We start from the raw sequence: 24,332 nt of genomic DNA on the forward strand, positions 1-24,332 counted from the left end.
TCTCACTCTATTTGAGTTATCCATTGATAAATATCAACAGCCTCAAAGTAACTACTCAGTATTCTGTTTGGACAGCTATGTGTCAGAACTCAGCTCCGGGGTTTGGTTCAGAGGGCAGACTATTCTGCTGGAAGGTGTGCTGGCCTAGGGAGTTCTTGAGGTTTTGTTTTCACGCCTGAGGTTCAGTGGTTCTCCAGTGATCTCTGTTTGGCTGGCTTTGGGCTTTCTCCCAGCTTGGTGGCCTGAAGGTAGGGAAGACCTCACGAAAAGAGGGCATGTCAAGCCTCCAGGCTGACTTTGTCTTCTGAGAGTCCAGCCGTGGAAGTTACATAGTATCACTGTTACTCTCTTAGCTGGAACCGATTACAGAGGGGAAATAGACTGCCTAGCAGTGGGAGGAAAGACAAAGAATTTGCAGTCATCTTGACCCATCCCATGCCCTCAAAGAAATGTTGGGAGGATTTCTTTTTCTTGAGATATGAAAAACACTTAGCATGGCATTTGGCAAATTATGTCAAAATTTATGTTTCATGAGGGGGCAGTTATTGTGAGAGGAAGCATAAAAGAGCTGTTGCCTTGCAGGTATCGGGCTCTCTGACCGCAAATGAAGAATTTAGTCTGAATTCAGCCACAGCAGAGTTGAAAGCAAGGACTTAAGTGATACCATTACAGGTCTCTCAGCCTCCACCCACTATGTCCCTCTTATTTCTCAGTCCCTGTCCCCTTTGTCTGTTGTTTCAGCTTGCCTCATTCTCTCCCCTTGTACATTTTCTCTATATGACAGTTTTGGGCCTATATGCTTAGGAATGATGATTTTTTTCCTCTTAAAGGGGACTGGAGAGATGGTTCAGTGTTTAAGAGCACTTGTTGCTCTTCCAGAGGGCCCAGGGTCGGTTACCAGCACTCACACAGCATCTCACAACCATCCTTAACTCCAGCTCCAAAGGATGGGACTCCATCTTTGGCTCTGTAGGCACCAGACAGCCACATGGTGCCCAAACATACATATAGTAAAGCATGAATACATATAAAAAATAAATCTATTTTTAAAAGCCTCCTCAATTGTAGTCTCAAGGAAGACACTGACTAGTTCAGCCTGAACCAGTACCACTCACCAGGGAGACATACTACTATGACAGTTTGGCAGACTCCTAAGACCACAGGGAAAGGGGGAACAGAGTTCTTCAAATGGAGGCAGAGGGAGGGAACTTTGGGACAGACACTAATGGTGGCTGTGGAAGATGGAAGGGACATTTGTGGTTTCCTTCCTGTCTTTCTTCCACCAAAGGTATGGGTTTCAGGGCAATGTCACAGAGAATTTGAACTCAGAACCTCCTGACCGAAGCAGACTCTAACTTTTCGAGGAAGAGAGTAGAGATGGCCTTACGGGGCACACAGAGGAAAGGAAAGCTGAGAGGTATGGAGTTTATAGTCACAGATCTGCCTTCCCCAGAGCTCTGGGAGGGTGCTGCTACTGTGCCTCTCTTGTTCTCCCCCTCCCTTCTCCTGTCTTCCTCCCCCTTTCCCCTCCCCTCTCCTCCTTTCCCTTCTCCAGGGCAGACCCAAAGCCTGCTTCTGGCTCTGCCAGTCACCCAGGCTCAACCCAGCGGTTTTTTGTTTGTTTATTTGTTTGTTGTTTTTTCCTTCAATCTCTTGTACTTGTCAAATACACCACCAGAGGGCCTCAGAGTCCAACTTCTCATTGATCCAGACCTGCAGAAGAGCGTCTGGGGAATTCAAACACAGGAAGCCCCAGTGGTGGGACTAAAAGGAAACCGAGAGACCCACGGACAGCTTGGGTCAAGCCGCTAGGTTTTCAGGCTGTCTGGGACCTCTAGGTTGACCAGATCTAGGACTGGGACTCCAATCTATGTCTCTATGACTGTCTGGTTCTGGTAGAGTTTTCGTTCTAAGATCAGATGAGTGATACGGATGTTAAGTATTTTCCTCTGTGATGCCAGAAAAGCAGGCTGAGGCAAATGATATGAACCAACACCACTCCAAGCAGGTCGAAAAGAAGGTAAGACGGAGTTTAAAAACAAAAGGCCTGATCGAGTCAGCTAAGCAGCTAAATGGCTACCCTGTCTGTGCCTCAGTAATCCCATCACAAAATTGGGCTGGCTGAGAGCTTCTTGGCACATGATGGGAGTACAGGGCATAATGCAGTCTTTTGGGGGGAGGGGTGTTTCGAGACAAGGTTTCTCTGTATAGCCTTGGCTGTCCTGAAACTAGCTCTGTAGATCAGGCTGGCCTCGAACTCAGAGATCTGCCTGCCTCTGCCTCCCAAGTGCTGGGATTAAAGGTGTGCGAGCCACCATGCCCAACTCTACTGCAGTCTAAGTTGCTAGTCACATAGCAGCGATCCACCTTCTAAGACCAAGTCCTACAAGGGTCTGGGAACTCTCCACCTTAAGGATGCTGAACAGGAGGCATGGTTAGAGGTCACAAGCCTAGTCCTCTGCAATCACAGAGATGGCTCTGAGCTCTTGCACTGCTGCCTGAGGATGGGGTGAGAGACAGAGCCCCCCTGACTTCCCCTCCCCTAGCTCACCCAGCTGCTCTGCCCCAGGCACTGGCAAGGTCCCCTGCTGGCTGAGGGATAGGGGACGTGTGGAACTTTGGCAAAGGGGAAGAGCACAGAGGCACCCAGATGCATGTGTGACCGAATCAGGAAAAGGCAGACATAGGCAGATGGTTTAGAAGGTTGAGTGGAAGGCCTAGAATCTGAGTCTGAGGCCAAGGGCTCCCAGCTCATCTCTCTTTCCCTTTGAGAGCCACACATTAGGAATCTGGAGACTTGGAAGCAGTGAGCCACTTCCCCTTACCTTGCTGGGAGTCAGGGACAACAGGATGGAGGGTCCCTTATCCATCTAGAGATCTTCCCTCTCTCTTCACCAACACCAACTTCTCCAGCTGAGCATCAAGACAGAGCAGGACTAGACTGGGCTAGGCTGGTGCTGTGAGGGTCCCACCTGTTCTCACCCTGTGCCTTCCCCAGCCCTCCCTCCGTGAGACCTCCCCCAGAGCTGCCACAGCTGGAACCATTCTCTGGCTGCCTTTCATCCTCCTAGCTCCCCACCCCCACCCCCAGTGGCCCCTGTAATTGTGGTCTCTGGCAGGCGGCTGCTGGGGCTGGGGCTGGGCTGAAGGCCAGGTCGCAGGGCAGGTCTGGGGTGGAGACTGGGGGCTGCTGGTGCTGGTAGAGGCTTGGCTACAGCATGGGTCATCCAGGTTAGGGTCCCAGACGCACACTTTCTTTGGGCTTCATCTACACATAGGCCAAAGTCTGTCACTTACACACGTGGGCATTACTAGGCCTCATGATCGCAGGCCAGACCCAGGATGAGGTATAGGCTACGGGCGTCAGCATTTGCCTTCTAGCATCTCCAAAGTGGGGCATGGGGGTGGGGGGAGCCTTCTTTCTCCCCTTGCTCTTCTGTGTTTCATGGGTCCTGTAGCTGAGACCCTTCCTCTCCCTCCTCGGACAGAGGCCAAAAGGAGAAACAGCCAGCTGCCCTGCCAGGCCAACAGCATTTCCAAAGATAATCTCCCCTAAACATTTGGGAGATGGTTATGAATGCAGATCCCCAGGCCTTGTGCCCGGGAAAGACTGATTCAGTACCTTGGGGCCTAGACTCAATTCCCCACAATAGCCTACTTCAAGTGTGGGAAACAGTGAGGTGAACCCTGGATGGGATGCAAGGAGGTGTGCATCTTGAATATGGCCTCATTGCCTAGGTGGGGTGGGGTCTATTCCAGATCTATTCTGGGCCTCCGTTTTCCCCAGCAGCCAATGGGAACTTACTTCTCCAGCCTGCAGATGCCCACCCAGGAGTTGTACCTCCTTCCTGTGCTGAATCAAGCCCAACAGCAGCGTCAGGTGATGGGTTTGTTCCTGTAGCACCATGGTGGGAGAGATTTGGGAGGGTAGGGGGTGGCTAGGGTCAAACAAGGCTCTGGTGACACAGGCTGCTTCCTGCCCCCGGCTGTTTTCCTGCTGTCCAGCCAGACTGCTCCTTCATTGTCCCACCCCAACCCCCAGCAGCCCCAAGCTCTTAATTCCTGACAGCTGCGATGGCTGCCGGCAGAGATGGGGGTGTGTGTGTCATGAGCATGCTGCTGTTCAGGCCGCCCCCACCACCTGACAGTCTGGGGGCAAGAAAGGCACCTCCCCTCCAATTCTCCAAGGATGGTCAGTTCCTGGAATGGGCCCCCTTTGTCTCTGAGCCCAGAGGCAATGACAGTTCTTAAGTCAGGAGGGCCTCTCTTCAGAGAGAGGGGGGCATGGATTGTGAGGGATGTGGGGTGCAGAATAGGAGACCACAGTGAAGACACAGCAGGGGTCAGATGCACTGTCCTGACCCAGGTCTGAATCAGAACAAGAAGCCAGGGCCAGCGGTTCCCAGGTCCTTATCTAGTCACAGACACATGCCCTATACTGAGCAGAGGACCAGTGTTCAACCAGAGGTGTTAGAGAAGGAAGGGACCCTGGAGGACTATTCAGACAGGCCCTGTAGGACCAGTGCCAGGACCAAGGCACGTCTCAACGCATCCCTGGGCAACAGCAAGCTGCTCTTGGGGTAGAGGAGTCAGAAGAACTAAATTCACTTTGGCTCTTTGGCTAATATGCTGTTTGACCTTACATAAGTTGTGGCCCTCTCTGAGCCTCCGTATTTTCTTGTGAAATTAAAAAAAAAAAAAAGGTGGGGGTGGGGTGGTGAATACAGTGTTCTGACTTCCCACTTCTGAATTAGAAGGCTCTCTAATCCCTGTTCCCAGATAGAACCATCCCAAGTCACCTAGGTCCCAACAAGCATTTACTGGAGTCCTGACCCCTTTGCCTTCCGTAGCTCACTGACTAGATAAAGTGGGCCGAATTGCTCATTTCATAAAGGGACAGAAGGTGACTCCAGGAATGCCTTTGGGCATTCAGGAGGGCAAAGCAGGGCCAAAGCCAGAGGTGGCCAGATCCCTTCTGGGGTCCTCCACACACACCTGACTCCAGGCAAGCTGGGGGGAAGTCCCTCTAGAGGCAGGGAAGGCAAAACGGAGGGGCTGGCCTCTCCCCTCCTGCCCCGCAGGTGTGTACTGGGGTGGGGTGGGACATTCTCCTGCAGCTGTGTTTCAACTTCAGTGAGGCACACACACCCCGGGTTAACACACAGAGCAGCACCCGACATCTCTGGGTGCAGGGTGCCAAGAGTCAAGACGCCAGTACCTCTCCTCCCTTCCCTTTCTGCACGCTCCCTCCCACCCCCCAACACACACCGCCTGCCAGTCCTAAGCGGACTCAGTGGTCCTAGGGAGGCGAGCATGCCATCCCCTGTCGTGACGTCACTTGAGGTAGAACCCTTAGACACTACATGGTGTGTGTGTGTGTGTGGGGGGAGCAGAGTTCCCCGAGCCAGGACAGTCACTCACTTTCCAGGCGGTGGGGCTGGGCCAGACAGTACCGCCCCCACCGCGCCCGCCTTGCACACCCTCGGAAGCGCAGGCTCGCAGCGCGGCGCTTGGGGGGGGGCTCCCCAGCACCTCAGCCTCGAGTCCCCAGCCCGCTGCACCTCCGGGCCCCCCCTTACCCTCAGAGGCACCAGGAGTTGTCGCAAGGGGGCCTCGGGAAATTCCCTGGACCCCAGTGCCAGGAGGTGCCCGGTTCGCCGGCTCCCCATCCACCCCCCCGAGGGCGGTGCCCGGGGGCGCTGCCCCATGGAGCGGGAGGCGGGCGCCGTCTGCTGCGGGAGCCGTGACCTGAGTAGGAGCTGTGTGTCGCAGCCGCCCCACCCCTGCTGATCATGCGCCAGCGACCCTGGTTCGCCAGTCCCACCGGGCTGTGAGCCCCCCACTCCCCGGCCTGTCAAGGCCCGCGCGCCATGGGCAGCGCCCACCCTCGCCCCTGGCTGCGGCTCCCACCCCGGCCCCAGCCGCGGCCTGAGCTCTGGGCGCTCCTGTTCTTCCTACTGCTGCTGGCTGCCGCTGTGCCCAGGTGAGCCCTCACCTCACGCTCCGCCCTCTTGGAGAGCTAGGACCCCCGGGGGCCTTTCCCAATGCTCTGGCTGTGGAAGGGACCACAGAGTGAGCCGGGAGACAGGGTCACCGAAAAGTGCTGTGTCCAATCAAAGATAGTAAGCTACCTCCAAGGAAGAGGTGACAAGATATGGGCAGCCCAGGGAGATAGGGCAGTGCCCAGGTGGGTGAAGGTAGTGAGATCCGGAGGTGGGTATTTGGGAATAAGTGCCAGCTAGGAGTTCTTTCCACCCTGGGGGCAATGCACCCCCACTCTAAGAATAAGTTCAAAGTGCTTTTTTCCACCTTGCGGATCACCCCAGACAGGAGCAGGAAAGAGGGGTTGAAGAGGGTTTCCCCAGCTCAGGTGGGGGTCAAGTGAGAGACTGACACTGTGTGTGTGTGTGTGTGTGTGTGTTCCAGTAAGCTGGGTTGGGCAACCAGCAATTTGTATAAATATATGTGTGACTATGAGAGCTTATGGGTCAATGTACATTAGAACAAGCTTATGTGTGAATCTCTCTCTTTCTCTCTCTCTCTCTCTCTCTCTCTCTCTCTCTCTCTCTCTGTGTGTGTGTGTGTGTGTGTGTGTGTGTGTGTGTAACTGATGAAGTGTATAAGTGGTTAGTGCTCTGGGTTTCTGCTTCTACCATTATGGGTGCAGAAGCATGTCGGAAGAAATGCCAGTTGCTGAAGCATGGCTTTGGGGTAGTTTCCTAGGGCACCTTTGAGGCATCTGTGCCTGGGGATGAACTTCTAAAATTCTTAGTGTATGCATTTACCTTCGTGGGTGTGCATCTGGGTGCATTGTGTTGGAATGGATGAGGAGAGGCATGTATTCCTGGACCCAACCTTAAGAGCCAGGAGTTGGGGTAGAGTGATTATGGCCTGTGGGACAGAATGTGTGTTATTAAACAGGCTCTCACAGTCTCCCACAAAATGCTTATCCACCCCACCCCATATGCCTGCAGGTCAGCACCCAACGACATCCTGGGCCTCCGCCTACCCCCAGAGCCTGTGCTGAACGCCAACACAGTGTGCCTGACATTGCCCGGCCTGAGCCGGCGGCAGATGGAGGTGTGTGTGCGTCACCCTGACGTGGCCGCCTCTGCTATCCAGGGCATCCAGATCGCCATCCATGAGTGCCAGCATCAGTTCCGGGACCAGCGCTGGAACTGTTCCAGCCTGGAGACGCGGAACAAAGTCCCCTACGAGAGTCCCATCTTCAGTAGAGGTAGCTGCTCCTCATTCCAAACTCCTGTCCTTCCCACTCAGGACCTGTACCCCAGAACCTGTTAGCTTTCTCTAATGAGCTCTCAAGGTGGCGTCTCCTCAGACCCCTGTGTCTGCAAGCCATGTTGCTTGCTGATCTCAGAAAAGTATCCAGAGCGGGGGCAGAAACATGGGCCAGACACATCTCTGACTGAGGCTGGCAGGCGCCATGCCTGACCACTAGACTGTTGTTTTACCCTCTCGGTTACATACCTCATGCTCAGAAAACATCCCTACCACCTTCCTCGATTTACCCTTTACTGAGTTAGCTGCAGTATGGTTGGAGAGCCAGTGAGGGTGAAGAACTTCCTGCCACACAAGGCAAGTAAGGAAGCCTGGCCAGGTGAATGGCCTGAAGCTCTGTCTGCTGTGGCAGGTCCACTTTGGCCAGTCTGTGTGTCATTCTCACTGCCCTCTCCCCACCCTGTCTAAGTCAGAGCATTGGGTGTGTGCCTGCTTGTGCACAGTGACCCCTGCCCAGGAAGCCTAGCAGCCTCGTCAACCTGGTCCCCCAGTGCTCCTCCTGGCCACAGCATTACCTGTTTTCTATTCCCAACTTCTGGCTAACCCAGGCCCACCTAGACACTCCCTAGAATGGTTAAGCTGTGGGTGGCAGGTAGTTTTGTCACTTGCTTCAACTCCCACTGACCTCCTTGCTGAGGCCTTGAATCAGGTCTCTGGGGCAAGATCGCAGCTTGGGTTTGTCATACTGGATAAAGTTCTCCCAGCTGCTTGTCAGGACAATGAAGGGACCTGGTAGTCCTGGCTCTTTAGGGTTTGAGAGATTCTAGTTGGTAGTGGAGGAGGAAGGGCATAGCCTTAGTGCCTCCAGCTTTTGCCGGGACTCAGGCTTCAATGTGCCCCAACTGCAGAAAGAACATAACCAGGGTTTTTAAAATTAAATTAAATTAAATTAAATTAATTTTTTTATCCCCCCCGTTCAGTAGGACCCGTACTTGCATCCCTTGGGCACCCCAAGTTAGGGGCCACCTCAGTCTCCCCCTGCTCAGCCCCAGGCCGCTGTCCCGCCCCTGCGCGCTCCCTCCTGCCTCCCCCGCGCGCCTCGGGCGCTGTTTCTACCCGGCCGAGCCCAGCCCGACGCGTGTGGCGGCATGCAGCCGCGAACTAATCCCCGCGGGCCGCAGCAGACTGCTCCAGCGCTGCTGAGAGCAACCCCCCCCCCCCACCTTACCCCGCGCTCTTGTCCCTCTAGCCCCGCTCAGTAAGATCATCCCTTCCTGCCAGCTGGGGGATGCCGCAAGTGATCCCCTGCCCGCAGGCCTGCTCCACTCCCTTTGCACGACGTCACCCACCCCACCACCCACTCTTCACTGCCCGAGCTCGCTGACACCTAGTGGCAGACAGGCCTCAGCATCTTCCAGGCTCCGGCTGGGCCAGGCCGGTGCTCACCGCCTTGGAGCCACCCTCTGCCACCCTGGGGTTGTTAAGTCACCTACGCTCCCCACAGCTGCATTTCTTCCTGGACTTCGGCTTCAACTTCTGCACACTGGTGGCTCGGACAGGCTTTGAGGGTCTTTCCCCTGCCACCACCAAAAAGTCAAGCCAGGGTTAACTTTTCAGTCCTCTCCTCGACCTCAGTGTCTCCACTAGTTCTGTTGATTTCTCTAGCTTGAATCCAGGCGTCCTGATGGGGTCCCAATCAGGCTACCTGGTGAAGGACCTGGGGTCTTTGAAGGTTAGGGGCGAGTTTAGAGCTGGCGTGGGGCCAGGTGCTCTGGGTTCACCTGCAGTTTAATAAGCGGGGGGGGGTGAGCTGGGGGGACCGTGGGGAGAGAGGTTAGGGGTGGAGGGGGAGACTTGCCAGGGCTAGCCAGGGTGGGGCGGCACCTAGTGCTGAGAGGGGGCGGGACTGCGGCTCTAGGACTCCGCCAGCCAGTGGGGCTGGGTTCCTTCCCTAGGCCTAGGAACCCCGCCCTAGCCCTACCTCCAGTGGGTTCTGCCCCCCCCATCCCTTGCAACACCTATTTCTACCTCTCCCTCCTTAGTGGGGACAGCTCTGTTTTTTTTGTTTTTGTTTTTGTTTTGTTTTGTTTTTTGTTTTTTTCGAGACAGGGTTTCTCTGTGGCTTTGGAGGCTGTCCTGGAACTAGCTCTTGTAGACCAGGCTGGTCTCGAACTCACAGAGATCTTCCTGCCTCTGCCTCCCTCCTGCGGGGATTAAAGGTGTGGGCCACTGGCCGGAAGCTCTGGGTTTTTGTAGAGACAATTTTCATCTTCCCACTCCCGTTTGCCTCACCACTGCCATGGAGCCTGCCCTTATATCTAGCTAAGGCCACCCTCTTTTGGGCTCATTTCCTAGTCCATTTCTACGTCTCCTTCTCCAGGACTCACTAAATTTGAGTTCCACAGGGCAACTCTTGGTGGAGGCCAGCCCCAGGCTACCTGGTTCCTTCCCCTATCTCATTGTGATCATTATGGAGCCTGTTGATACACACACACACACACACACACACACACACACACACACACACACATACACACACACACACACACAGTGTTCTATCAGAGGCTAACCCTCAGGATCTTGTTCTATGATCTCAGACTGGTTGGTGACTGCTGGGTGCTGGACATCACATCTGTTAGGGGATGGGCAGAGAACCCTCCCATTAGTCCCTCAGTGGGTGAGGACAAGGCAGTGATTTGAGGGGGCCTGAGCTTAAGTCCTGGTGTGTTAGGAGTGAGAGATCAGAGAGAGATAGAGGAGGGGAGTGTGGCAGATTCACAGAAGAGCTGCCACTGTTAGGTAGGTGCTGCTGGCCCTAAGGCCCAGACACATTTGGAATGGATGGAAAGAAGGGGTCTGATGTCTTACAGCAGGACAAATTAGTTTAAGTAGCCAGAGCCTGCACCACAATGTCCTGCTCTTTCTTTCCTTCTCTATTGTTTTAGTATGACTTTAAGAGCAGGTATCCAGGGTTTGGGGAATGCAGTGGCACGAAGGGAAACAGAGACACAGATAATCATACTTCAGGATCATCTAAAGCCCCAGTATTTTGATGACATCCCAATAAACTGGCAAACATGTCTTAAGCACTTAGTATGTGTTGGGCATTGTAGTAAAACAAGGTATCCATGTTTTAGGGTCCTCAAATGGCCCCCACTTGGTAGGTCCCATTATTATCTTTACAGATGAAGTTAAGAGAGGTTGGGTAATGTGTTGTTAGTCATACAGTTTATAAATGAGCAGGAGAGCCAGGACTTCACGCAGTTCACCTGACTTTAGAGGTCCTGCCCAACCCTGTCCTATACTGCATCCCAAACTATGAGGCCAGCCCACCTTCCCCCCCGAGGTGAGCTGAAGCAATGAGAGTGTACTTCAAGTACTCCAAGAAGTGAATACACACACCTATGTTTGTGTAAACAAACCCACTCTGCCTAAGTGTTCCCACATGCACAGGACTCTCTCTCTCTCTCTCTTCTCTCTCTCTCTCTCTCTCTCTCTCTCTCTCTCTCTCTCTCTCTCCCTTCTCCCCTCTCTCCCTTCTACCCCAGGCTTAGGAATATGCATAGATGATTTGCTAGGAGTGAATGGGGACCAGGCCTCTATTCTTTCTTCCTCTCTCTTTGACTTGAATGGGCAGAGCTTAAGCTTCTCTGGCCCCTCCTTGTTCCCACTGGCCCCTAAATCATCTTCCCTTCATACTCCCCTGTCCTCCAAGCCTACTCCCCAGGCCCCCTTCCTGGCCATTGGCTGCAGCCTATAGTAGCAGCTGACTCCACTTAGATGCTGGCAGTCTCTGTCCCAGATCAAAGGCAGGGCGGCTAATTGTGCATCTTAACAAGCCCCCCCCTCTGCTCCGGGCAGCCCAGCTGGCCATGGCCCCACCCTTTCCCCCCTCCAGCTGGCCAGATGGCACAGTGCCTGCATCTACCCAGACAGTTGGGGCCAAGACCGAAACTGGGGCCCTGAATGGGAGCTGGGGCAGACCCAGTGGGCTGGACTTCTTTGAGTATGGATGCTTAGAGCAAAGAGTGGCCACACATGCCCTGGTCACCTCTACACGTGGCTGCTGGCTGCGCTGAGACAGCTATCGGAAACATGTAGTGGGAAGGCATCTTGAGTTGCATGGGGTAAATAGAGTTCTCTAAGGTTGTGAGTTACGTTTTTCTAGATTCTTCCATGCCTATCTTCACCATGCCAAAACCTTGAAGATGTAGTTGCTCCTGAAATACCCTTTTGTACTTAATGCCAAGTCCGTACAGAGTCATAGGAACTGGAAATTGGGACGTCTGGGTTTCTTTCTCAGTAGGAAGAGTACCTAGGTTGGAGCCCATGTCCCTCAGCAGAAAATTGCTGGCCCTGGGAGGTGAATGGAGCTAAGTGGGGGCTTGCGCAGCTCCATAACTTCAGTGGCTTTGAGATTTCCCAGTTTGCATAGTGTGTGTGTGTGTGTGTGTGTGTGTGTGTGTGTGTGTGTGTGTGGTATGTGTTTTGGAGGGAGGCGGTGTCGAGGTTTAGGCTGCCTCTGGAAGTCTGAGTATTGCCATGTGTCCTAAAGCAGACAGGCTGATGACTCTCCCAGCAATAAGAGACATGCTTAGAGCTCCAAAGATAAAAGGCAGGGGATAAATGCAGGGTGCATGTCCCTGAGTTTTGGGTCTACCCTTTACCCTTAGGCTCCACCAGCTCACAGCAGTTTCTGCTCCCCTGAAGCCTTTGCCAAGTTCCAGGATCCCCTTTGAAGGCTGCAGATCAATCTTCATCCCCTCCTGTCTGGTCCTCGCTATGCTCCTTATAAAAAAGAAACATGTTGCCAGGATGTCATGAGCTAGAAAGAGAAGATGAAGAGGGAGCATCTGCTTTGTAGGCTTCCACTAATCCAAATGATTTGTTCTAGACGTGGGTCATGAGCTGCTAGACTCTGTCTTTGATCAGGGTGAAACAAAAAAACAATGATGTAAAAAATGTAGCAGAAGTGAAGGAGATCAGACAACAAGAAGAACTTCTTAATAACAGCAATGTTTATGTAGTACTTGCTATGAGTATGACACCATTCCAAGTACTTTAAATTTAATAACTTGTTCGATTCTTGGCACAGCGACCAGCTAGATAATAACACATGCTTGCAGAGAAGGAAACTGAGGCACAAAGAGGTTAAGTCTTTTGGCCAAGGTCGTATAGTTATTAGCAACTAGTCAGTAGAAGAGCCAAGACTTGAAACCCTAGCAATATGACTGCAGATGATCAACTCTTAGCTGCTAAAAATCAAAGCAAGCAAGCAAACAAACAAACCCATGGAATATTTATTATCATTTGTCTGGGCAAGAGGAGGATTCAGCTTCGTGTTGCAGTGGGAGAAGCTTAGGGCAGGAATGGGCTAGAGGTTCTATCTAGTCCCAGATGGCTCTCTAGAGCCTGGAAGGCCTCTCTGAGGACATGTCCTCCCAGCCCTTGATTCTGGGGCGGGAGGATCCTGCCTGTCTGTTTCTTGTAAACAAACCTCTGATGTCCTCTAAGGCCATCACCCTCCTGCCACGTTCTGGGTTTCTTCTGCAGGGGTCTGGCACAAGTGGATTCTTCACTTTGTCAAGGCAGTTCTGGCTTCTCTCATTGCCTGCCCTCTCCAGGGTCCATAGATGAGACACAGACTTTTACTAAAAGCTGCTTCTAGCTAGCACTTTCCCAGTGGAGAATAAGCAGAAAGTATCCTGTAGGTCTGAGAGCCGGACCTACTTCTCTGAGTAGGCCTCTCCTGGTACAGGTCCAGGGCCCTCTCAGGAGATGGCTCAGGCTGGGGTACCCAAAAGGAAAACAGTACATACAGGCACCGGGCTAGGTTAGCACATCCTAGGGCCCTGTGAGTGTCTCAATCAGAGAGAGTTCTTTTGCCTCCTAAGACTCTAATGAGATGCAGAATCCATCTTCCCACTCAGTTTGCAGCCCTGCCTGCTACATGCCAGATGCCACTGGGTTCACCTGCACCTCCCTTCAGAAGTTACCAGCAGACCCAATACAGAACAGGGTGGCTAGGATATAAGAGGGCACTCACTTTTTTCAGCCATGTCCTGTGGACTAGATAAAAACCATCAGGGAGGGAGGGTTCCAGGATGGAGTAGGGCAGATGATCTTAGTCTGCTGCCCACTGGCATGTCCTGGGGTCTGGAATTCCATTACTTGTAATTTACTCTTGGGTTAAACTTCACCCTCTTTCTCCAGGCTGTTTTAAAATTGCAGATATCACCGTGAAAGGTAATAGATTAAGTGCCTGATCTGAAAAAGAATGTGTTTGCCAGGTACCTTCTGCCCTGGAGGAAAGATCTAGACAAACAAATCCCAAGCTTGCTAAGGCGGTGTTAATGAAAAAGAGAAGGGAGTGTAATTCCTGTCCCCTCTTCAATTCCCCTACACCCGCTTTTGAATCTCACAGCACGCGAATAAGCCCATCTACATCCAAGTATATCCTCAGCCGTTTCCTGGTCTCTTGTAACAGGTTTTCTTTTTCTTTAATTATTTATTTTTAAATTATGTGCATTGGTACTTTGCTTGCATGTATGTGTAAAGGTGTCAGATCGCTGAGGAACTGGAGTTCAAACAGTTGCAAACTGCCTGTCGGTGCTGGGAATTGAACCCAGGTCCTTTAGAAGAGCAGCCAGTGCTCTTAATCGCTGAGCCACCTCTCCAATCCCTTGCTATAGGTTTTCGAGAGAGTGCTTTCGCCTATGCCATAGCTGCTGCCGGGGTGGTACACGCAGTGTCCAACGCGTGCGCCCTGGGTAAACTACAGGCTTGCGGTTGCGACGCCTCCAGGCGTGGGGACGAAGAAGCCTTCCGTCGGAAGCTGCACCGCTTGCAGCTGGATGCGCTGCAGCGCGGTAAGGGCCTGAGCCACGGGGTCCCAGAACACCCTGTTTTGCCCCCTGCCAGCCCAGGCCTGCAGGACTCCTGGGAGTGGGGTGGCTGCAGCCCAGATGTGGGTTTCGGAGAACGCTTCTCCAAGGACTTTCTGGACTCCCGGGAGCCTCATAGAGACATCCATGCGCGCATGAGACTCCACAACAACCGTGTCGGCAGGCAGGTGAGATTCATGGTCATGCTCCCACTGCTAAGGGGGCTCTGCATTCACTTCCGGTAGCTCCCCCTTCTAGAAATCATACCATTTCCCCAATTCAGTAATCTCGCAGCCCTCTCTTAATTCAGCCAGCAAGAATGCCGTGGGGACCTAGTACTGTGCGCTGGGACATAGTAATGGGCCTGGGAAACAGAGGGTTGAAAGAGCCCCAAGTGGAACAACTTTGCTCCTCCCATTTTCTCTGATGACCAACACAGAAAGGAGTAGGCTGGCATTCAGGACTTGGGCTGCCACAGTTTCCGCTGGAGAGCCAGAACGTTGAACAAGATCACCCATCATATAGCCAGCTCTAAATGCTTTATGGCTCTAAGAGCCTGAGATTGCCAGTCTTGGGCTTTAAGTTCGGTCTCCCAGCAGGGGATTCCTGCCGACTGAGGGCCTCTGTTATAGGTCCCTACCTTCTTTCTCCTTTTTCTGGAATGCCCATACTACCTTAAAGTTCCTTCGTGTAAAAGTAACACCACTAATAGTGATACACAGACACACAAACACAGAAGGAAGGAAAAGAATAAGATTGAATTTATTAAACCTTCTTCTGTGTCCTGAGCGATCAGCATACCTACTACTTACCTATAATGGTCAACACTCTTAATATCGTGTTCAGATATGGAAACCAAGGCACAGGATGACTAAGAAACTTGCCTGAGGTGGGAAAGTGTAGAGAGGCAGGCTCCATGCCCAGTCAATGGAGCACTTTCCTTCCTTGGTCCTCTTCTAGACCCTTCCAGTCTGCTCAGCCCAGTCCCCAGCTTCTCTCACTGTATCCCCTTCTCCCCTTGGCCTCTTAGCCTACTCCAGTTCATCTTCCCTCTCTACAGCTGATTCAGCAATTTCCATCTTCGCTTAGGGTGAGGGTGAACTGAGGCACGCTTACCCTCAGGTCTCATCCAGCTCCCACCCAGCCATGCCCTGTGCATGAGGCTCCTTTCCCAAGGTCCTGATACCACCCCAGCCCAGACCAGCAGGGCCTCCTCCTTGTCCTTGTTAAAGTGGTTAATTAATGGCTGCAGCCTGTGGGAAGCAGATGTTCTGGAGCTGTTGGCCCAGGGAAGCTATGGGGGGGGGGGCTGTGGAGTGTGTGTGTGCGTGGGGGGGGGCAGTTCCCACGTGGCGCTGACACCACAGGCTACACATGCAGGCTATGCAGCAATTCAACACCCAGAGCAGTAGGCTCCCTGCCTTATGGCCTTCTTGAGAAGTTTTAAAGAACCCAGATCCTTATTTTCCTTCCGAGTATTTGAAATGGGGGTGGTGGAGAACATGGACAATATGGGGGTGTCTATGAGGGTAACACTAAGGGGTTCTTTGGGAGGAGATTGTAGAACAAGTAGGTGTCCCATAGAGACCTGGGAACCCATCTGCTCCCAGAGGGCTGACAAGTTAGCTGTCTGGGTTTTGTTCTACATCATCGGGGGATGCTTTGGCACCTGTTGTCACTCAGTAGGAACAGAGAAAGCTCGAGTTGGTATAGTGGGAAGGGGAATGTCTCCTTAGCTCCTGTCCTCTCCCCACACCTGGTTCCCTGCAAAGAGCTGCAGGGCACAGCTGGAAGCTGGGTGGCTGTGGAAGGGGACCTTCCTCACTCACCACCTGGAGAGAGGCCAAAGGCTTTGGGGTTGGGATGTAGGTGAGCAGGCGCCTCCTTGCTCCAGGGAAAGGAGAGGGAATTTCCCTGAAGATTTAGGATCCCCCAGGGCTCAGGAAGCAAGAACCCCCAGGCCCAAGGGCCCCCTTGCAGTTGCTGGAAAGTCTGGCAAGGAAGGAGCTCGAAGGAGGGAATTCCCCCATGGCCTAGCCGGATGGGAGGTGGGTGGGAAGGTTGCAGAAGAGCCTGAAGAAGTTCTGAGCCCCAGATTTAGACCTCAGTATTGCTTCTGTACAATGGGAACCGGTTTCCAGCCTCTGGCCGGAGAAGGGCTGGGACGCTGGATGTCAGCCTCATGCCTCTCGGTGCCTCCCTCTGCAGGCGGTGATGGAGAACATGCGGAGAAAGTGCAAGTGCCATGGCACCTCAGGCAGCTGCCAGCTCAAGACATGCTGGCAGGTGACTCCTGAATTTCGTGCAGTGGGGGCGCTGCTGCGCAATCGCTTCCACCGCGCCACTCTCATCCGACCACACAACCGTAACGGTGGCCAGCTGGAGCCCGGCCCCGCCGCTGGGGCACCCTCGCCAGCTCCCGGCACTCCAGGGCTGCGCCGAAAGGCCAGCCACTCCGACCTGGTCTACTTTGAGAAATCTCCCGACTTCTGTGAGCGCGAGCCGCGCCTGGACTCGGCGGGCACAGTAGGCCGCCTGTGCAATAAGAGCAGCTCAGGCCCTGACGGCTGCGGCAGCATGTGCTGTGGCCGCGGTCACAACATCCTGCGCCAGACGCGCAGTGAGCGCTGCCACTGCCGTTTCCACTGGTGCTGTTTCGTGGTCTGCGAAGAATGCCGAATCACTGAGTGGGTCAGCGTCTGCAAGTGAGCGGGCCCAGGCTCCTCTGGGTCTCAGGGAAGGTTCTCCATCTGGTGGTGCCTGGCCTCTGCCGCTAGCGGTCTGGTTCAGGCAGCAGCATCCTTGGCTCCTGAGAGAGGTGGTTGGCTCTTCCTGCTCTCAAAATCTACAATCACCAGACAGTCTAGACCTGACTGACACCCACTCTGTGGGTTCCCCTCTTCAAGCTCCTAGCTCGGACAGCTGGGAGTGATGGATGTTGGAGATTGCCCCCACACCCTCGACATGTCACCAAAGCAGCCCAGCCTGGCAGGCCTATTTTCTGTCATCTTTTCTCCCTTTCCCCCCCGGAATGGCAGGCAGTGCAATGAAGCTGATGGGCTCGGGGGAAGTAAACTAAAATGAAGAAATAGGCATAATCAGACTGAAGTGATTCTATAAGCCCCAGATACCCTCCTGTGAAGGCTTCTGCCCCTATTGCTCATTTAACAGATATTTATTTTGCACTCTCTTTGTGGCACTCTTTGGGGAAAAAGAAGCCTTCTGGAGTTTACAGGCTTACTAAGGGAGGTGGACAATAAACGAGTAAACACACAAACAAAGGTTATTTCAGGCAGTGTTATGGGCTATGGGAACAACTAAGCAGGGCTCTCTCTGCGTATACGCTGATTTGTGGGGAATGGGGCCCTTTATGCTAAAACTATCTGTCAGGGAGACTTCTGAATTATGCTTTATAAGCTGAAAACTGCAAAGTGAGAAAGAGCCTTACGGAGACTGGAAAGGACTTTCCAGACAGGCTACAGGAACCCAAAGCTCCGGGGGGAGAGAGACCTCCACCTGTTGGAGGAGTAGCAGAGCAGCCTCTATGTTTGGACAGTAGAGATCAAAAGCTGATAGGAGAGACTGGAGGTTGGAGGCAGCTCTGATAGGAACTGGGTTGTATTTAAGAAGAATCTGCAGAGAAGAAGCAAGCAGTCAGAAAGCAGTTGTGCTCTGATCCCCACTGGTACGGGGATCTGGATGAAATGGAAACAAGATGATAGTGAGACAGCGGATTATGGGGACTACAGCCAATACCTAGCCGAAGCTTGGATTGAATGACAGCAGTAGGGATGTCTAGAAGGAATGGGATCCAGGGACCGAGAGCCCTCGATGCCAGAACTCTAACCGCCCACTTTGTACCTGAGCCCTTTGCCACAAGCCAGGACGAGTGGCTGTGCCCAGCAGCAACCGACAGCAGAGACAGGAGGCACTCTGAGAAGAGTAATCCTGGGCAAGACCCAGCTCAACCCAGCCTAGCGCCCCAGGGTGCAGGTGGGGCCAGGAGGTGCGGCTGGGAATTGGGAGGTGGGGGAGGGTGGCAGACTCACCGTCTGGGGCTGGGCTCTGGAGTTCAGGCAGGAAAGCTGGGGGTGGGAAAGCAGTCTTCCTAAGCTCCCCATCCCCCAGAGTCAAAGCTCAAGGTGTCACCTAGCAGGTTAAAACCCCTCCCTGATTTTATGCTTCCACCTGGACACTGCTGAGCTGGAATTTGGGTTCAAGCTTGTATTCACTTTGGCTCAAGTCTAATGACTTTCTAGAACAGACCCTAAAGATCTCAGACAGAACGGTTTATCTGCCATATCCAGGTCCATTGTTCAGTTATTGACCTTGCTGGATGCCTCTGTTTATCATCTAATGGCATCCATGTTAACAAACCAAGCAGAGACGAAGTCTTGTTCCAAAGGCCAGTTTGCACAGAGACCTCCCCATATTTCTTTGGCCTTATCCCTTGAGGGGGTGACCCTGGAACACGCACCTCTGTTGGCCCTCCAGATGGAAGATTGGGTCCATTCTATAGCTCTCAGCTCCCTGTCCTTTAACTGCCGGATTTCAGCAGCTCCTAGGCATGCCTAAGGCATCACGACCTTTCAAATGCCCAGTTCTGCTGCCTTTGTGGAGAAGCAGGGTTTCTGGACAACCCCCCCTCCCTCCCCCCAGCTGCCCCACAGGCAGGTGGCTGAGTGTCTCTGCGGGAGGAGGGGTAGGCAGGAGCAGACAGACACACCTGCTTCATTCCTTTCGTCTTGTTCATCCAGGAGAGAACTGTAGGGGCTGGGCTCCCCTTCTTCCCTCCCAGCCTACGGAGAAGAGGTGTGCTGGGGAAATTGGAGGACAGAGGAATAGCCCCAAAGCCCAGCAGCATCCACTACAGCATCAGCCTTGACCTCGCCCTCTGCCCTTTCAGAACTTGGGAAGGGGAGACTGGAAGTGAGCATTATGGGATGGCGTTTGAGAATAAGGCGGAAACAGCACACTGCAGGACATGTTGCATGGAGTGAGAACAGGCCACTGAGCTATCCGGGAGTTCCAGTGGGCAGTCAGTGGTCTGATATATGCTAGTTAGTGTGACATGCAAAGTTGGGAAAGGGACAAAGTTATATTCCCTTAAGTTACTATCCAGCCTCACTGGGACCAAGGCTGGGCCCCCTAAGGTGGGAAGATGGATGCTGGGCTTCTGTACACTGACTGAAGGGTGCAGTGGGAATGATATGTTGATTGGAAGTAAGTGCAAATGGGCTGAAATGAATGCACTTCATTTATTTAGGGAGGAGGTGAGCTGGAGAACTTGGGTATCGGAAGAGGGGAAATTTAGAAAGTGAACGGAAAGGGACCAGGGATCATTCCAAGGAAGAAAAGACATCCTTTGCCCCGCTACACCTTTTACCTGAGAAACACCAGCTTGCTTCTTCGAGGGCAGAACTGAGTGGGGTTCCCTCCCTCCCTCAAAAGAGGGAGGGAGGGAACGAACAGCAAATGAGGCTGGGGTTAAAGGTCAGGGAGAAACTGCATGATGGAGTGTGACGAGAACCCAAGCATCTGATTTTTCAGTCGCCCAAGAGGACCTAAAAGGGAAGGGCCTTCAAAGATCACTTGCCAGCTGCAGAGTACCTGGGTGAGAAGCAAGGTCAAGGCGGTCTGTCATTCAGGAGCTCCCTATCCATTCTCTGAATTAATGCGCCCCCAGCTAGGCTCTGGAGAGTGGCCAGGCCCCAGTCACAGCCCCCCTCTTTCCTCCCCACCCCCCTCTCATGTGGTTGCCGGCAGCTGCCTGCGGTCGCCCCATCCCTTGCGCTCAAGGCACGGGGACTTTCCAACAGGGGAAAAAATGACTTAATGAGAGTGGGAGCCGGGGGCGGGAGGGACAGGTCCCTGTAATCACAGCTCCACTGTGGGGCCTGTGTACCTCCCGGTCCTTCCCCAGCTTCCTGCTGCCAGCGCCCGCTTTGGGTTCTGCTGGGGGAGGGGGACAGGTTGGCGACAGGGAGATTCTTTTTCAGGTGCCAGGCTTTCTGGGACCCTTGGGCTGTCTTTTCTTTCTGAGCATCTGAGGACAGAATCTGGGACACCCTAGGATCCCTCTTTGGATCCAGTCCAGAGTCCTTTGCTGGTGAATTACAAGAGTAAGGGGTATCGAAGAGAACCTTTTGCTGTTTCGAGACTGCGCATTCGCACGCCCCTGGTTGCTGTGGCAACCAGGGCAGCCGAGGTGTGTCCGCGGGCCTGGGAGGTACCCACCCCCTTTCTCGCCGCCCGCGGGGCCAGGCCCCGCTGCTGTGGTGCGCGGGGGTGGGGGTGTGCCGTTACCATGGCAAGGGTGAGCTAGGAGGGCACATTCTTCCCCAGGGTGGGAGCGCCCTGGGGACAGGAGAAGGGGGGTGACGGGGGCGGCAGAAAGGGGAGCAGGGGATGGTCAGAACAAGGGAGGAGTCTCGGACAAGATGAACCAGGGTTTCTGAGGTTGGGGCGGGGGAGTTTGGAATCTGTTCTCTCCCCTACTCCAGTTCTTCTGAGGTGTCCCTCTCCTCCTCCTCTTGCACCCTTCTTGGGGTTCAAGGCCTCCCCGTTTCCAGGGAAGGGACATCATAACAGACCCAAACCCCTTTTGGCTATTCCATGCCTGTGAAGCTAAGAGGCCTGCGCCACTCCACTCCCAGTAGCGGTGAAGACCATACTGCTTGCTAGCCACTGCCCTGAAATTAAGCCCCTCTCCCAACCCCGTGCCACCCGTCCTGCCTCTGCCTGGCCCAGTCCGCTGCCAATTACAGCTTTTTCCAGCAGGTTTACCTCGGAGACCCGGGAGAGGCTGTGGGTGGGGACAGCAGGCAAATCAAGAGGGTGGGTCTTGGGGGTGTCCTTGACCCCCCCAGGGTCCTCATCTGGAGCTTCAGGCTGCAGCGTGTGTGTGTGTGTGTGTGTGTGTGTGTGTGTGTGTATGTGTTGCAACGTCTGAGGTCCAAGGCTGGCTGTGTGTACTCAAAAAGTTCAAGGCCTTAAGGCCTATTCTTTTTTTCCACCGCAGGCTGCCGCGTGGGTCTCTCCTGGCCGCACGCCCTGACCGATGGACCCAGCTTGGTCTTGCTGAGCCACCACAGGGCAGCCGCCAACAAGTAACTGATGTTTTGTGAAAGTCACAAAACGGCGCCCCCTTTGGACAAGAGGGTTCCCCTTTATTGTCCAACGAAGAAAAGCAATCGGGGAGTCTGCAGAGGATCGGCCTTGGAGCTTTCTGCCACTACCCTGTCCCCTGCTGTTCCTTCCTGCTCTTCCCTGCGGGTTAGTCTGCAGGGGCTCGAGTAAAGCTTCGCGCCTCCTGCAGTGCGGCTACTCACATCTGGCCGGCAGCTGGGAGCCGCCCACCACAAACTACTGGGTACACGGCGCCCTCTGTTGGTGCTGAGTGGCGACGCACCAGGGCCTGTGTCGTGCGCCTCTGAGATCCTGGGGTTTCCGCTCCTGATCCGTGGGTCTGAGGTTCCTTCCACTCATTCCGTGTCCTTTGCCTGCGGAAAACCCCCACCCTCTGACTCGCATAGCTCCAAAATCGTACTCTGAGGGCCCATAGTTTTCTGCCGGTCACGATCGATCATGCTGATCATCTGTTTTGCACGCACTTGTGCCTAAAACCCAGCCTAGTGACCTAGCCTCTCCGGACCTCACAAGGCCACAAGCTCTGACTTCAGGTTCTGAAGTTATTCCATGCCCTACGATCACTCTGTGTTTAACGTAAAAGTCCTAAATTAGGATCATGGTTACATAAATAACCACACGTTTGCTCAATGGAATTCCTTGCTGTGTCCTTTAAAATGAGGTGGCTGAAGGATATTTAGTATTTTCTCTATACTAGGGAAGGATGTATTAACAAAAAATAGCACGGGGACAGGGTCGCTCTTTAATGTAAGAAAATCCGACAGGCATCCAAGAGCTGAACTATTTTGAATGAGGGGTTATACGTAGTTTAAAATTTGTTCACTGCTTTATGCATTTTTCATTTGTGTTAAATGAGCCTATTTTTGATCATAGTAATGATTCCATATACTGAAGGTTTTGGTCCAAAACTTAGAATCACATTATATTTTTGAAAAGGTGTAAAAACACTCTAGAGGCAGAGGCAGGCAGATATCTATGAGTTCTAGGCTGGCAGGTCTAAATAGCTATGTAGCCTAAGTTAGGAAAGGCTACATAGTAAGACCTTGTTTAAAAAAAATAAAGGGGGATTTATGGAGACAGAAAAGGGCATCTATTCCCAGAAGCTGGAGTTGGAGGCAGTTGTGAACTGCCCAGCAGGAGTGCTCCGACCCAAGCCCAGGTCCTCAGGAAGAGCAGTACTTGCTCCTAACCTCTGAGCTATCTCTCCAGCCCCACACTGTATTATTAAAATATACCAAATTTTGGAAAGAGTCCTTGTAAAACTAGAAATTGGGAGAACTGACCTTCTAATAAGAACTAGTATGAGGGCTGGAGAGATGGCTCAGAGGTTAAGAACACTGTCTGCTCCTCCAGAGGTCCAAAGTTCAATTCCCAGCAACCACATGGTGGCTCACAACCCCCTATAATCAGATCTGGTGCCCTCTTCTGGCATGCAGGCAGAACACATACATAATAAATTAAAAAAAAAATAACTAGTATGATTGGCTGGGCCGTAGTGGTGCCACACACCTTTAGTCCAAGTGTTCTGGAGGCAGAGATAGGCAGCAAAAGTTTGAAGCCTTGTCTACAGAGCAAGTTCCAGGACAGCCAGGGTTGTTACATAGAGAGACCCTATCTTGAAAAACCAACAAACAAAAAGCTATTATGATTATGTTATTGGGATTTTCTTTTAAAAATCCAGAAGTTTGTGGAACTGGAAAGATGGCTCAGCAGTTTAAAGAACACTGGCTGCTCTTACAGAGAGAAGATCCCGGCTCAGTTCCCAGAATAGTGGTTCACATTCATCTGTAACTTCTGTTCCAGGGGATCTGATACTATGTTTTGGCCTCTGTGGGCCCCAGACATGCACATGGTGAACATGTAATCAAAATACTTACACACATAAATAAATCTAAGGGTGTGTGTGTGTGTGTGTATGTGTGTGTGTGTGTGTGTGTGTGTGTGTGTGTGTGTATTTTAGACAGGGTTTCTCTGTGTATCTCTGGCTGTCCTGGAACTCACTCTGTAGACCAGGCTGGCCCTGAACTCAAATATCCACTGGCCTCTGCCTCCCTACTGCTGGGATTAAAGGTATGCTCCATTATGCCCAGCAAAAATTTAAAAAGAAAAAAAATTTAATCCTAATAGTTTGTAATGGTGTCCAATCTAATAGAAACTGAAACCAACAAGTTGTTAGAAGGGTTCTTGTGTTGTTTTGAATGGGGAGGGGCATTATTGGAGGTGTGGCCTTGTTGGAGGAAGTATGGCCCTGGGGTTGGCTTTGAGGTCTTGAAAGCCTTTGCCACCACCGCCCAGCCCACGGCTTCACCTTTAATCCACTCACAAAACACAGTTTGTCTTCATTTTCTGCTTTTTCCCTTTTGTGTTTCTTTCTCTTTGCTTGCCACCTCCATTTCATCCTCTCCTCTTGCCGACATTATCTTCCTCCATGTTGGGTTTCAGGAACCTCTGCCATTCCATGGTCCTCTGTGCTACCAACATGGATACCGCACAGTGCTTGGTCCCACCTAGTTCATGACTTTTGAATGAAATGATTTAAAAAGAGAGGGGGCAAAAGCTGAAAATTCCACTTCCTTTTGGAGCTTTAGGGAAATTCCTTAATCCTTTTCCTTTGGTAAGTGACATTCCCTTTTCCAGATCTTTGTATTGAAATATCCCTGGATTCATAGAGGCCTTCATTTTGCTGACATTTCAAGTCAAGTCCACCTCCCCCCTCCCATCTCTGTCTGTCTCTCTGGTGTATGTGTGCAGGTTCTGTGCTTCTAATTTGAGCAGTGGAATTGAGTACATGGTAGACACCCAATAAACATGGTTGAATAAGCAAATGAATAAATGAGTATCTATAGAAATGACAGCTAATCCTTGTCTTTGGCCCAGCTGTCCTTCCTAAGATCTGTTTTGAAATTCTACCTTCCAGCCAGATGTTTTGTGATGGGTGTATAGCACTCCAAAGCTAACTTTATTAATGCAGATTCATGGTTTAGGTGCGTATTTGTTCATCAAAAAAACTGAGTTTTTTTCCCACTGCTGGAGCACGAATTCTAATTGGCATTAATAATA

The 24,332-nt window shown here is 52.5% G+C and overlaps 1 protein-coding gene across 1 annotated transcript; it reads left to right on the forward strand.

Moving 5' to 3' along the window:
• The first annotated feature begins 5,870 nt into the window (after window positions 1–5,870).
• Window positions 5,871–16,832, forward strand: Wnt10a (Wnt family member 10A). Its single transcript, XM_027396070.2, has 4 exons — window positions 5,871–5,983; window positions 6,975–7,237; window positions 13,932–14,311; window positions 16,332–16,832. The coding sequence occupies exons 1-4, from the start codon at window positions 5,871–5,873 to the stop codon at window positions 16,830–16,832; spliced, it is 1,257 nt and encodes a 418-aa protein (XP_027251871.1).
• The last annotated feature ends 7,500 nt before the right edge of the window (window positions 16,833–24,332 follow it).

Source organism: Cricetulus griseus, chromosome 2 (assembly GCF_003668045.3).
Source record: "Cricetulus griseus strain 17A/GY chromosome 2, alternate assembly CriGri-PICRH-1.0, whole genome shotgun sequence".
In the NCBI taxonomy this organism is placed as follows: Eukaryota; Metazoa; Chordata; class Mammalia; order Rodentia; family Cricetidae; genus Cricetulus; species Cricetulus griseus.

Bases quoted from the DNA above. Each gene is read 5' to 3' on its own strand.
- Wnt10a (XM_027396070.2), top strand. From the start codon at position 5,871: ATGGGCAGCGCCCACCCTCGCCCCTGGCTGCGGCTCCCACCCCGGCCC. The intron at 5,984-6,974 runs GTGAGCCCTCAC...ATATGCCTGCAG, and splicing joins CTGGCTGCCGCTGTGCCCAG to GTCAGCACCCAACGACATCC. The intron at 7,238-13,931 runs GTAGCTGCTCCT...CCCTTGCTATAG, and splicing joins GAGTCCCATCTTCAGTAGAG to GTTTTCGAGAGAGTGCTTTC.